The sequence below is a fragment of the Lycorma delicatula genome, chromosome 2, assembly GCF_047948215.1.
Source record: "Lycorma delicatula isolate Av1 chromosome 2, ASM4794821v1, whole genome shotgun sequence".
NCBI classification, from domain to species: Eukaryota; Metazoa; Arthropoda; class Insecta; order Hemiptera; family Fulgoridae; genus Lycorma; species Lycorma delicatula.
In genome coordinates this window covers 141,320,748-141,336,343 of record NC_134456.1, presented here as the reverse complement: position 1 = coordinate 141,336,343, position 15,596 = coordinate 141,320,748, and the positions used below count along the sequence as shown (strand labels likewise).

The 15,596-nt window shown below is 32.8% G+C and overlaps 1 protein-coding gene across 20 annotated transcripts in view; it reads left to right on the top strand.

Moving 5' to 3' along the window:
* Positions 1-15,596, top strand: part of LOC142319274 (inactive dipeptidyl peptidase 10) — a 362,606-nt gene that overhangs the window by 314,441 nt on the left and 32,569 nt on the right. For all 20 annotated transcript variants that reach the window (XM_075356364.1, XM_075356358.1, XM_075356366.1 and 17 more), the window contains 3 exons: positions 1,477-1,529; positions 6,339-6,553; positions 9,874-10,064. In XM_075356364.1, the coding sequence (XP_075212479.1) occupies positions 1,477-1,529; positions 6,339-6,553; positions 9,874-10,064 (459 nt within the window). The remainder of the gene's footprint in view (positions 1-1,476; positions 1,530-6,338; positions 6,554-9,873; positions 10,065-15,596) is intronic.

The window sequence follows — 15,596 nt, the reverse complement described above, 5'->3', positions numbered from 1 at the left end:
AATTTTGACAGTTGTAAAATTAAGATCCAAAGAGGTTGACTTTTAATTGTTTTTATTTATCCAGACAGTAATGGTGTTATTAAGTTTAGGATTTTATTAAAAGTTAATAAACTTCTTTTTTTAATTTATTCGATACTTAGAGAGATACGTATCCTATGCAATTATTGTCTTTAAACCAACCTATAGTCGCCCGTACTTTCAATCCGTTTAGTTTTATCTTTAGCGTTTCCGATGACAAACGTGTTCCTTAGACGTTAAACTGTAGTCGTAATTTTTTTTAAATATATTTTATGCCCGTGTTATGTAGACGGAAATATACTAACTTTATCCATTTCAGCTCTGAATCTTCTCTAATTTTCTGAAGTAAGGTTGTTTGTTGCATCAGTTCAATTTTTTTTCGACTGTTTTCTGAATTTTTCTTGTAAAACCGTTGAGCTCAACTTTATTGAAATTTATTTCTTTTCAATAAATCTTGAGGTCTTGTGACACCCATTTTTCTCTAAACCATTAAAAGGTCATCTTACGCGGCATACGATGAAGAGAATTTTTGGTGATATGCATGAAAATGTGCGTACTTTTTTTTTAATTATAACATAAGTGATTTTAATATCTTTACGAATTAATTTTAAATATTATTTAAATTATATGTTTACTTTTAATTACCTAATGTTCGAATCGATTCGGTTTATTTTTTTTAACAAAATTTATAGTACGATGAGAAGAATCGAAAATAACATCCGCGTAATTCTAAATTATCTATAAACAATAACAGACAGTAAAGGAGCGTATTAGGCCAAGATTTCAGATAAGCCGGTTCCTTTCTCACATACATAAAACATATTTATTATTTACTTACTGTTAATTTTTTTATTTAATCGAAGCATTCAAAGAACAATGACACCTGTAATAAAATAAAATCTCCTTATCAAGAAATAAAACATTAATTACATATGATAAAATTTTTTATTAAAACATATCAATAGCTGTATTTTAATATTATGTTGAAAATTTTAATTAAAATATTCAATTAAGAGATCTGATGAATTTTTATAACAAAAAGATTTAACTACTATTTTGGTACGCATGAATCTATTTCTCACCGGCACCTTTACAAATGCATTTCTAGAGTGACCGCTAATTAAAAATAAAAAGTAACCTGGAAATGTGCAGAAAAAAATAATTTCCCCACAAACAGAAATTTATTTTCATTAGTGGTTTGGATACACACTTCAATTTTAACGGAAGTGAATTAAAGTTAAGTATTTTTAATTAACACCATTCTTCATGTTTTTTTAACAAAGACATAACTAAGAGTACGCTTGCGAGTGTTTTTAAGTTAGTTAAAAAAAAAAAAAAGAGGCCAACAAGAATTTAATTAAAACAGCTTTAATAACTTAAGCTTTTGAATTTTATTAAAATATTATTTTATTCTATCAGATCTAAAACAATTTTAAAAGTATATGTTTTATTTTTCAGGTTTTTCGAAATTCATTCACAGCTCATTATACAATTTATGATGTGAATAACGAGTAAGTAAATAGTAATATAATCTTTTCTTGTATACTTGCCAACTTTTCAAATTATTATTATGATTTTTTTTTTTAATTCATAATAACATTTTAAAATTTAACTCTGGATTTCTGGGCTCATATTAATTTCACATACTCGTATTTAAAAATATTTATTTTAAATTTAAATTAAAAAAATGAATCAATCAGCAAGAAAAGGGTATAATTTTTCTAAATTTAGGCAAAGGTAAAACTTGCATAGAATTGAAACAATAATTTTCCCATACTAATTTAATGTGATATGGTAATTATTACTAAAACTATGGTAAAGCGATAGGAAGCGTTGAAAAAATGAATAAAAGGTTTTACTGGAAAAATAATTTAAAAAATCAACATTAAACCAGACTTTGTCTACATTAAACTCAACAGAATTTGTGTTTATTAATGTAAAGTATTTTACTTAAAAATGTAAAATAATCAAAACGAAATACAAATACTTTTAGGAGAAAACCCGAAGAAAAGATGACGCGTTTCAAAAAATCTTCAGAGAAAACCAGTCAAGTTGGCAAATATATGTGGTAAACAATATATATATATATATGTAAAGGCAATAATAATAATTTTCATAGGATTAATTGATTGTGCCTGCTAAGGCTAAAGATGATAATACACTATAAAGAATACGTTTCTCATTTTCATGTAAGAGTAAAATGTAATTCCCTTACTCAAGACAAGCGTATGAAATATTTTTTCTTGATCATAGAGTACGTTATTAGTTGTTTTACCGACTGATCCAGATTTTCATGCGGTTGTGACGCATGTAAAGCGTACGAGTAAAGCGGTCTTTCAGAATGTACTTGTGATGAACAAAGCGTCGCATCATATGTAAGACATAATATCACTAGTATTTCGCTTAGCCTGCCGTAATGTAAGCGTGCAATGATATGTTAAGTGGAGAAGGCAACAAAAAACTATTTCAGTCTTTACTGTATCTAGTAAAGCTGGAGTCGGATTTTCTTTCTTGAGTAGACCATTTTCTGGAAAACGTTTTACCAGAACAGTTACGGTTATAGACACCTAATAAGAAAGTAGAATTTACTATATAATACTATAAATTTAATAAAAATCTTTAAGTATTTAAACTACCGGTAAAAGAAATATACTTAACGTATTAAAGTTTGTGCGAGATACCGGAAAACAAAAATCGGGTTGTTCGTATTTCAAGCCTACCTGACTTAACGAATACCGCCGATTGTTTGCCTGATTATTCAATCACACTGCCTAAACATCGGTACTGAAATATGACTAGAGCGTGACGCGTATATCAATATAAGTTTCGTGTCAACAGCCAATATTTTGTTACTCATGGAAATAGATATTTCAGTACGACACAGACAGTTCATTGCTCATATTTGTGGGAAATTGAATAAATGCTGAATCTCTAAGACGAATATTTACGAGAAATATTTAACTGCTATTATTGCTAAAGATTATTTAACTTAGGAGAGAAATACCTGCTCTTTCAGAACACGTCCGACAAGAGACAATTTCAACGATGAAAATCGTTGTTAATCATAGCTTCGTTGGTCGATTCGTATGATATCCAGAAGTCTTCTCATACCTTGTGTAGGTTTATTAAATCGGGACCTTATTTCAAGTATCTAAAATTTAATACGTGAACGGCAAAGACAGCATGTACAGTTAATTACGGTTAGAAATTCAAAGGAAACGAGCTGAGAGCATTTAGATAGGGCTGCTCCGACATTGCCAATATATACGGGGAACATTAACCCGATACAATATTATCCCTTCTCATCGAACGGCTTGTACGTGAAGCACAATTTTCCCAATCTTACCAGTTAATAAAATAAAAGACAGCAAATTTCAAATCAACATCGGTGAAAGACGTATTGTATGACTTCGGTTAAAATAAATGTGAAATAAAAAACGTTTTTAAAAACATGATGAATTAAATATTTCAATATTTGAAATATTTTAGGTACTTTGTTAAAATGCCTAAATAGAAAACCGTACTAAATATACGAACATAAATTTTTCCTTACTTTTTGTCATAATCTTTCAGAGATAGTTTACTAAATAAATAAAAAAACTAACAAAAAAACCATCTGAAATAAAGTCATGCATGTACGCCGAGAATGTATTTTTTCGCGATTTTTACAATTAACTTGTTAACACTACGTAAAAAAGTATATCTTGAAACACAAATTACAAAAAGCACAAGATCTGATATACTTGCGTATTTCTTCTTTTTTTTATTACGAAAGATGTATAATATTCGACATTTCTAAAAATTGATTAATAATTTGTCTAATTTTAGCAAAGGTAATAATTTTAAAACGTGAAAAAAATCAATATGTATAATAAGAAACTCGATAAGATTTCCGTGAATATAATAATACAAAATAAGCTGACATCTAGGTCTTTTCATTTATCTAGTTACTGCATAACGGTCTGTAATACGTAGTTTAAGTGGCAAGAATAAGAATTCTTTGAAAGACGCTTTTTTACCTCCTTGAACCATATTGTCAATAAATAAAAACATTTAATTTTTCATTATATTAGCATCCCTAACTATTGCCATGGTGTCTATTGTTTATATAAGTTTTTTTGGGGGGGTTTGATAAAACTGAAACTATCCATATCATCCACAGGTTAACACGTTAGCTTTTATGTCGGCTGATTTATGGTTCCATTGTAAAACGTCTGGCACTTTTTTTTGTAATGTCAAATTATTTGTTTAGTTTAAACAAAATTAGACAAATCAATTTAACTTAATTAAATTAAATTAACTTCCTTAATTTAATTAAATAAATAAAATATTTTACTACATTTTGGACTGTTTTGTGTTAAATAAATCTAATATTTAAACATTATATTAAAATATTATAAATATTTTAAACATTTGTTTTTAGTTTAACAAATCACCTAAATTTTCTCAAAATTATATCGACTATAAATGTAAAAGATATAGTTTATCAACAAATTAAATTTACGCCAAACTTAAAATAATGTGTTTTCGACTCCAATTTGTTTAGGCTTTATAACAATTTTCTGGTAAGCAACCGGAAACAAGAGTTATGGAAACATATTTTTTTAACTCGTTCAAGGCAAAAACATACCAAACCACTTATGTTTTCCCATGATTTGTGATGAAAAAATTTCAATACAGCCTGATTTCACCTGCGGAGAAAACCGGGTGAAATATTTTTCTAACGGACCCATACTTATTACGAAATTTTTATATAATACGTATGCGTTCATTCGTTATCGGATATCAATCCGCGCAACAATTTTATTTTTTCAGCTGCAGCATGAAACAGTTCAGTAGTTGTGTTGAACCACACTCTCAAATCTTTCAGGCCAGGAAAAACTACGGACCTTCCGACTCCGGACGATGTTACCGTCATTTCGTTTGCTGACGGTACAGCGATCGCTGGCCATTGACGAGGGACCGCTTTTGGCCTCAACGAAGGCAGCATAATCGGTGTTAGACGATTGATCGGCGAGAGGTTAGCAAAATTGAGGATAAAAGTAAATCACCCCGCGAGTATCGCAAACAGAAGACTCCATCGTACACGATATTCCATAAGTGGAAACTCAAAACGGAGCCCTGGGGCATTCCACACGTGGACCGGAATCAGAGATCAACATCACCAAGCTTGTATACCAGCTTCCTACATTAAGATAGTCTTCCAACATCCTCTTAAGATAGCCGCCCACACCCCACCCCCTCAACGCCCGGAAGACGAGTCCCAGCTGAGCGAGTTAAAGGCATTTCGGACGTCGAGGAGTATCACCACGAAATCCTGCATGTCCTCCAAGTGACCGCTGCTGCTGCATCCAAAATCTTAATCACCACGTCGACTGCATAGACCGTCGACCGCCCTAGTCGAAAGCCGTACTGCCTCACGTGCAGCCCTCCGTTCACCATAATCTCCTCACGGAGCCTGAAATCGAGCATGTTCTCCAAAAGCCTCGTGAGATTATTAAGAAAGCAGATGGGCCTATACGAAGTGGACGCCTCCGCCGTACCAGGTTTCTTCACCAAGACCAACCTCGACCACTTCCAATCTTCCGGAAAGGAACCACAACGCAGCATGTTATTAAATACTCGGAGGACCTCCGCCAGTGTCTCCTCCACTAAGATGCAGACTATTTCAACTTGTATGCCATCCGGGCCAGGACAGTGTGTAGTTTCATCCGTCTACTGGCCCGAAGTAGCTCCTCGACCCGAAAGGGCGGAATGTCGTCAACCACTATCTCTTCCCGAAGGAGGTATTCACTATTCGGGAACAGCGATCCCACCTGCTCCTCCGTCAGAAACCGCAGCGACTAGCTAAACCTCCCTTCCAATCGTAACCCGGTATCCCCGACCCCACGGTTCTCCGTCAACACTGTCGCACAGTTTCCTCCAACACCACTCTTCGCCTGTTTAATGGCATACCTGAGAGCGCCCTAGCCGTTAGATACTCCCGTCGTAAATCCTCGGAGCGTACACGGTCCCGTCCTCTACCACGCTGGTAGGCCTTCCTCCTGGCCCATTAACGCTTGTGCAACCTGTCAAGTTCCACACATAATGCACTTAGGATATCTGAGCGACACTTAAACTGGTTCGTAATCAGACATGTAATAAACATCTTTACTATGCCTTAGTGAAAAGCCTACTATTGTATATTTTTAAGTCGGAAGCACTCATAGATAAATCTAATTATAAATTTTTATTTAAATAAACATTACAATACTAATATAAATATTAAACCGTCATTAACATCATATTTTTGTTAAATTATATAATAATTTCTGTTACAGTCATCATATTCCAGTACGATTAAGCGATTCTCCAAAAGTACAACAGACAAGATTACAAATGGCTAAATGGTGCGGGAATTCAACTTCTTTAGTTATGGTCGCAGAAAATGACATATATGTACGTTTCTCTCCCGTAAGCACTACAGATCACAGATTGACTTGGGACGGACATACAGGTTTAATATATAATGGCATACCCGACTGGTTATATCAAGGTATCAATTTATAATAAATATTCAATAAATTAATTCTATATTAACCACTAGCTCCATACAGTACCACTCAAAATCTCAAAAATAACACGCAACACGTGTTATGCATGTGTTTTTTTATCATTTTTGCACATTAAATTTTAACATTTTTTGAGAACCTTAAAACGATTTATTATCAAAATAAAATATGTACGAAAACTGATACGAGTAAATGTAGTCATCTGGTAACCATTATCAATGCCAATAACTTAGTCATTCAGTAACTACTGAATTCAAACTACTCTCCTTCACCCAAAAAGTAGCATATCTTTCGAAAATTCCAATTTAAAATTACCTTTTAAAATGATAGTAGATCTTTATATAGTGAATTTTTTTAGATTTTATGAATATACAGTAATGAGATAAAACTGGATCGTGCGTGTAAAAATGCGTCCTGGCTGCAATTCAACCGACGGCGTCGCGGAGAGGTCACGCAATCATTACTACTGGATCGGCACCGTAGAAAAGTATTAAAAATGAAAACTTAAGTTACAAAGAAAAAGCTTTTTGATCGTTTTTTTTATTTTTCAAAATTAACACACACCGTAACTTCTTAACGGAAAGAGATATTCAAAATCAGTTTGAACTGTTGAATTTTCTCGTTAAACTTTATTTAAGTAGGAGATACCATAAGAACACAGCCATTTAAAAATATTTTTTTCGAAGTTATTTTTAAACAGTTTCTATTTATTATACTGAATTTACGTTTATTGCTAACATTATACCATGGCATACACATGTGTCTGTTAACAATAAAATTAGCTAGAGTTATAAATCGCCGATTAAGAATTTTTTAATAAAAAACAAAATAATCATCTTTAAATAAAGTTTTTATGTATAATAATTCATTTATAATAATATAATGTTATCTAAATTTGTAACAGATGAAATAAAATGGAAAATCGAACAGATCGCTTAAAATCCAGTTAATAAGAAAAAGATAGAAATTTAATGGAAAAATCTACAAAATTCTTTAGAATTGTCTAATAGGGCGTTTTATGGTTTCAATAGACTGTGTAAATTGAGCGGTACGGAAAACTGAAACGAGAAAGTCAATTTGGATACGTTTAAGTACGGTAAAGTAATGTTTATACAACGCTGCAGCGTTGTTCAATTCCTTCCACAAACGCTACCGTGACGCTACACCTACCGCACAGAACACCAAACGATAGGATACAGTAAAACATTAGCAAAATTATCTAAAGTTTAGTAATAAAACTACTTGTATTTTAACCTTTGAAACGTAACAGATAACACAACACACAATTTACAATAGAACCGCAAAATACACCTGTTGTTCTTACTACATTACTACAGGCGGTGCATTCTGTTTCAATTTCACCGTCCATACAATTTTATACGAATTCAAACACTAGCGTGCAAGACTCGTCTCTAACACGTTATCCTATAAGTAATGAAAAATTTAACTACGAAGTATAATAAAAATAATTTTATATATGAGAAACAAAAGAACATAACTTCATTTCTTGTAATGAATAAACGTAATATGTATAACTCACTATTTCTTATGGAATACTTCATTTTTTTTTTTGCATCTAATTTTATGGCTTTATTTTGACGGATGTAAACCACGTACATTACAAAAGGAACTCTTCGGATATGCGTTCTCTGAGAGTAATGATGTACATTATTTACTCGTATATCTGAGAGAAATTATGTGTATATAAATACATTTATCTATGGTGAACGGAGTGAAGGTGTCAGTTAAATATCAGCTACATTATGATGGACTCAGCATGCTCACAGTATATTGACTACTGAGGAAGGTAACACAATACATCACTCCGCACTTCCCTTACTGTACCTGAAATGGGATAATTATTATTGTTTTTGAGAATAGTAACATCACTTTATGGGTGACAACCCCATGTGTGTGCTCTTAATACAAAACGCTAATAAAAAAGTTTATTTGTATCAGTTTTTAATTTTTTAACAGGTACCAAGGTTTATTCAAAAATATCATGAAGGTAAAATACTTATTACTTTCCAAGACAAAAAAATAATCAGGCAAAGAACAATTTACTAAATTTAATAACACGATAAGCAAACTAATCCTCTGAATAGTATGATCTCAATTCTCTCCTTGCCCTAGTCTTTTCAGTAATAACTCATTATACCCCGCTCTATGACACATCTAAAAAGCCCTTTGCAATTATACAGATTATGAAGCGTGAGGTTTTATCAAAATTTTGGATTCCTTCATTCCACAATGTCCATCTAACTTAACGCTGGCCACAATTTTTTCTTATCTCTCAGCCTGGGTTACTTAATAAATACCTCAGTCATATGTTGGAACTTACAGAAACCAGATAAGAAAACGAATCTTATAGAAGTTTATACATAGAGCACTCCTCTAAACCACACATATTCTAAGAATCCAGTAGCTAAACTATCTTAGCATGTAGAATCAGCGATTGGCTGGCTAAATCAGAAACAACAATTACTAAGAAGGAACGGATCACGGATAAGGGTAACATTTAGACAGTATGAAAGAGATGACCTAGCCGTACAGGAACTATGGAAAATGAAATGAATAACCCACCCAAGGGATTGCTTTAACACCTCTCTAAATAGTAAGTGACCAACCCCCGTCACCTAACACAATTCCTCAGGACATCAGTGTGGCTCTACCCAGGCTGAGATCTCATTATTGACCAATAAATTTGCTTTGTCCTGGTAAATGTATACTATAATTTTTTTTTTCACTCTTATTAAAAACCCATTCAAGAACATGCTCAAGCTTTCTTAACAAAACTTCTTGCCCATCTCTACAATTACAATTGTTTTTGTCAAGTACTCGATTGAACTACAAAACAGTCAGCTACACCTCTACTGGAAGCAAGCTCCTTTCTTTGCATTTCTTTCCCTCTTTGCTAAAAACAAAAATTTCATTCAGTTCATAGGAATTTCAGGAGCAGAAAACAATTTTTTTTTTTTAAATAAAACAGACTTTACTCAATAGCAAAAATTTATATTATTGCCACCATAACTCATTATATCATTAATTATTCATAAGTTAATAATTTTACTCATTAAAACAACTATCATTATCGACTGTCATGGGAAAGCAAACAACAGACTGTTGGCAAAATGACAGATAGCTGAAAAAAAACACCTTGAAAGTACTGTATATGAATGATTTATTTCTCTGCGGCCAGTCATGTTTTATTCATGACTGGCCGACTAGATGTTGTAACAATATTTTTTTTAAATTTATGTTAAGTATTTTTCAGTTCCCAATGATAACTTAATTTTTTTTTCAGAGGACATTTTGCCATTTCCTGAGGATGCTCTATGGTGTTCACCAGATGGTTCACATATTCTGTATGCAACATTTAACGATTCTGATGTAAGAACATTTACCTACCCGTGGTTTGGACTGGATGGAAATATTCTTGGTTCGACCGAGAATGGTGTCAACTTCCCGTCTGCCAGGACCGTCCGGTACCCAACAGTGAGAACAACCTATATCACCACAAAACCACAATTCATAAAACGATTAAAATCATATACAATGCAATATAGAAACACAAATACAGTTCTATTATTATATCAACTAGAACAAAAAGCAACACACAATAATATGAATTAATCAACATTACACATTAGATGTATTTTTAATCTAACATAATATATTAAGTATTATAAATAAAAATTATTTAGAAGGTATTTTACTATACTGATATAAGGTGTGGTTCAAAAGTAAGGGCCGATCGGTAAAAAAATGAAAACAGTTAAAACAATGAAAAATTTATTATTGGTTTCCAATACTTATACATTTACTTTATTTTTCTATACAATCATCATTTTATTCCAAACACTTTTGATGTTGTGAAACAAGCTTCTTCAAATTCACTGCATAAAATTCCACCACTTGGAATTATAGCCCCTTATACACCAAGATTTTAAATTTTTCATTCCTTGAATCATTGAGATGCAAGACAGTTTTTGAGGTGTCGAAAGAGATAGTAATCACTAGGCACAAAATTAGGACTGTTAAGGAGAATGATAAAAAATCTCCCATCCAAATTTTTTAATTGTTTCTAGTGTGCATGCAGCTGTGTGTACATTTGTGTTATAATGAAGAACAATTCCTGAGCTCAATAGTCCTTATCATCAGTTTTGAATGGCACAACACAGTTTATCATTAGTTTAGAATAGCACACATCGCAAGACTGTTGTTTTACAACAGTCTTGCGATGTGATGGACATTTCAAATTCCATGAAATCAGTTAAAAAAGCACACCCTTCTGGTCACAGAATACAGTTGCAATGATTTTCCTTCAAGACTGGGCTTGTTTGAATTTGTTCAGTTTACGTGAATCAGAATGATGCTAAGTCCATGTTTCATCACCAGTGACGATATGGAAAAAATTCATCTCCCTTGTGGTTAAAGCGGTCAAGAAAATACATGCAGTTGTCATTCTGTGATCTTTGTAAGCATTTGTTAACATTTTCAGCACCCATCATGCACACAGTTTAAAATAGCCTAGAGTGTCGGTTATAATTCTCAACAATGTTGTCTTTGAAACTTCTGGAAATTCTTGAGAAAAGTAAAGTAATAATTTTCTCTCAGTTTTGCATTCACATGTTCAACGAGACATCAATCCAGTAACACTAGGCCTGCCACTGCTCTGTTCGACATGAACATTTAAATGGTCTTCCTTAAACTCACAACACCATTGCCTCACTTTTCCTTCATACATTGTGGTACGCCCATAAGTTTCACATGGGCAATGTGAAACGTATGGGAAAATATAATGCTGCTGAAATTCACTTGATGGTGAATTTCAGCAGCATTATATCCTCTTGCGTTTAGAAGCCTAATCACTCACTGAACTTCATAAATGGCAGGATTTGTTGTTACCACATTCATTTTAACATACTACCTCGCAAAGCCAAACAACAATGAACTGACAGCAATGTGGCAGTTACAAGCACAACAGACCACTTAAAATTTTCAGTGCATATATAAACCAATCAGTGTTGCCAATCACTATTTATAACTCATCGCTCTTACTTTTGAACCGCACCTCATATATTAATGGTTATAATTACAAGCAATCTAAAAGATGAATTAGTGTTATAAGTACAGAATTATTCTGTGATTAATAATACTGCATTTCCAATACAATGCTAATGGTATAGTGAATTCAGCTTAAAAGTGGACCTGTCAGTTATCTGAACAATTATTTTTAGTCTTACAAACACTTGTACATCACAACAATTACTTCACTAACAGCAGGTGCTGGAAATAATACTCATCCATTTACGGTGAATATACTTAAATGGAAGCCGATGAAGTAAATGGAATTTCTCACACCACTTCCCATCTGGTTCACTTATTGGCACAGATTCGTTGTCTATTCCTATGTCTCACTAATTGTAATATTACTTAGTGGCCATATAATCTTTTTTTTGCTTATATGGGCATTGACTTCCTCACCACAGTCTTTCAAAAACGTTTTTCACCAGCAGGTTCATCAGATGTAAGGTGTAAGAGGCCCTTACATTTTTAATTACGGATTTCTTACAGTTTTTGACCTGAAATATCGAATAAAATATGTCCAAGAACCGTATCTGTAGTAGGTTTTGAGAAATCTGGGGTGTAAACCAAGAAATTGGAGTAAAAAACTCTGTTTTTTATGTTTAACATACAATAACTTTGTTAAATGGCTAAAAGACATAAAACTTTTAAACAGAACTTGCAGAAAATTTAATTCTGAAAAAAAACAGCACAAGATAAGTTAAATGAAACAAACAAAAGTTAAAAAAAATTTGAATTTTATTTACAAACAATACATTACTACAAAAAAAAGAAAAAAGTGCTTTCTGACAAAATGTAAACAAAAAAATATTTTGGTGATCTGGAAAATTTTAAAACCAAAATTTACATTTTAAAAATAGCTGTTAAAAATTTTTAATAAAATGGAAATTACACAATAACTGTAAAATAAAAATAAATAAATAAAAATTATGTAACAATAATTTTTTTATTGACAGAAATTACTTGAAAAATTATTATTTCAGAGTTTGCAATAAAATAACAGCTGATCAGCCACGCTGTATTATTGTTTAAATCATTCTGTAAGGTACATTAAGTATACTGGGTACTATGAACTGTGCTGTCATTAGCGAAAGTTTTCTGTGAATTTTAATTTGAACATGATCGATTTGTCATAATCAAATAATCCCGTACTTACTTACAACACAGGAGTATGGCAGATATGGTACTCATTTTGGGTGTATGTTATGTTAATGCTACAGCTACTGAGTAGAATATGAAATATGTTTTCCAAATCGCAGGATTCCAGATCCCAAAACAATTTAGCATGACTCTTTGCAATCTTCGGGCCGCTTTGCTTAGAGACAGTCCACTTTGCTTGGAGTTCTGCAACTGGTGAAATACAAATCGACAACTCTACCAGTATAATTTCACTCAAGATAGCATCAACAACTTACTCAATGGGCATATATTGGCAGAAGCAAATCCTAATGAAACAGTGGAAGGCAACTTTCAACACCGATTAGCATAAATGTATGGCACAGCCTTCTTCACAATCAGCTGCTTGGACTGTAAATAATACCTGGTCACTTAAATGCTGAGATCTACTTACACTTTCTTCAAGAAGAATTGTCACAGTTGCTTGAAGATGTTCCTCTAGCGCTGGATGCAAAGTATACTTCCAGCATGATGGTGCGCCTCTTTGCAGTCTACTCACTTAATCATCATAGTTTCCCTGAAAAAAGGATTGGTCATGGAGGTCCACACTCCTGATCAAGATTGTCTGAACTAATAACTTTAGATTTTTTCATGTGGGGATAGATTAAACATATTGTATACAAAACAAAAATACATTCTCGTGAGGAATTAATTGTTCATATTAAGGATGCGGCTGAGCAACTTAAGGTCTAAAATGAGCAACAAAAGCAGTACAGAAGCATGCCAAGAAATGTGATGAAAATTGTGGGCTCATTTCTAGTACTTATAATGCAGTTTAGTCTAGAGTACTGTTTCTAAATAATATCAAATTTTTCTAACTTTTCTTTGATTTATTCAACTTATCTTGCACCACTTTGTTTAGAATTAAATTTTCTTCAAGGTTTGCTTAAAAGTTTTATGTGTTTATTACCCATTTAACAAAGTTATTGTAAGTCAAACTTAAAATAGGGGAAACCCCGATTTCTTGGTTTTCATTCCAGATCAGTAGGTTTTGCTCAAAACCTACTGCAGATTGGTCCTGCAGTATTTCAGGTCAAAAACCGTAAGAAATCACTAATTCTGCTTCTTAAATAATGTCCTAAAAATTAAAGTACGACCTCATTTCACCAGGGTAACTGAAATCCAGTGAAATCTTTCACTAGCTGTAACTCGCAAACGAAGAATTTAGGACACATGTTTTTACATATTCTTTATCCATTATATTCACGAGTAGATAGGTTATGAAAGTCCCAGAGTACTCTATTATACACTGTATAAAAGCACAAGAAATAAAATTAAAAACATTAATAAACACCTTAAAAACATAAATAAAATTCTATAAGTCTTTACAATACCATCAAGACTAAATAAAATCCATGTTCATACAACAGCTACTTCACATAGAGAATTAATTCTTAAGCAGATATAAATCACACTGACTTACAGATTTGTTAATAAGTCCGTTGGCATAAGTATAAGCAACTATCTTTTCTTCTTTACACATTTTCCAAATCAGCAGCAATATTATTTGTTAGTTCATACCTCTTTTTGAGATCCTTGGATATAGTGCATTCTTCCAGTAAATGTTTGACTGCAAGCTGTGCATCACAGACAATACACAATGGTCTTTCTTCGTCGGATAACAAATATGAATTTCTTATTCATGTGTGACCGATTCTGCATCTGGTCACCGCTACTTGTTCTCAGCGAGTCAGTTTCATGTCCCTCTTCGATTTATGTGGAGAAGTTTTAACTGCATTTAATTTTTTATTTAGTTTTCTCCATTTATTACTCACATGTCTCTGATAATGTTGGTTAGGTAATTTTTAACATTTGCCACACAAACAGGAATTATACCCATATTCTCACAATAGTTGCCATTCTGGCAGCTTCGTCTGCGCTTTCATTTCCTGGCATACTAGCATATTTCCTTGGAGTCCATACAAATACATATCGCTGTTCTCGACAATTTAAAATATACAGAATGGACAGGATATTTGTGATAAGGACATCCTTAATGTTAATGCACTTAATGAATCGGAACATATGAGCATTCTGTCCTGGCAGAAACGTTCTGTATAGCGAAGAGCTTGCTGTATAGCAATGAGTTCTGCCGTATAAACACTTGCCATAATCTGGCAGTTCCCAACATGAGTGGGCTTCTCCATTTTTATATATATATATATATATATAAGGCATTGTATATAAAGTATCCAACACTGTTTTCAGTTTTAGAATATGTATCCTTCATAGCTACTGATGGTTGATGAAAATCTGTTGGATGATTACCAACAGCCGGCTTCTGCACTAGTCACCAGGCTTGTATAAAAAGCGCCTGTGCATAACTGATTCTGCAGTTATATATTACGTCTAACTTTCATAGATGTAATTTACTTTTAATTTTCTTTAAAACTAAATGCGATTTTGATACAACTGTAATCGTGCTTAGATTGAACCAATGTTTTATATAGCCGCAGTAATATTTCTTTATTCAAGGTCCAATTGATGTTTAATAAACATTAAACAATGTTTAGGGCTTGCCAAGGAGCTGGTCTGAATCAACAGTTAGAGCAGGAACAGTAGCCACTGCCTAAGTATAAGATGTTGTTGCTCTAGACTTATGGTTGTTTACAATCTTCTTCGCTTCAAAATTCCTGACCTGCAGGGTTTTAACTTCCTGAACAGTTGTTTCATGTTTGTAAACAGGACAGTTTTTTCAGTGGCATAAATGCTGATCTTTACAGTTTACATAGACAGGAGGATCATTGCATGTTTCCCTTTATG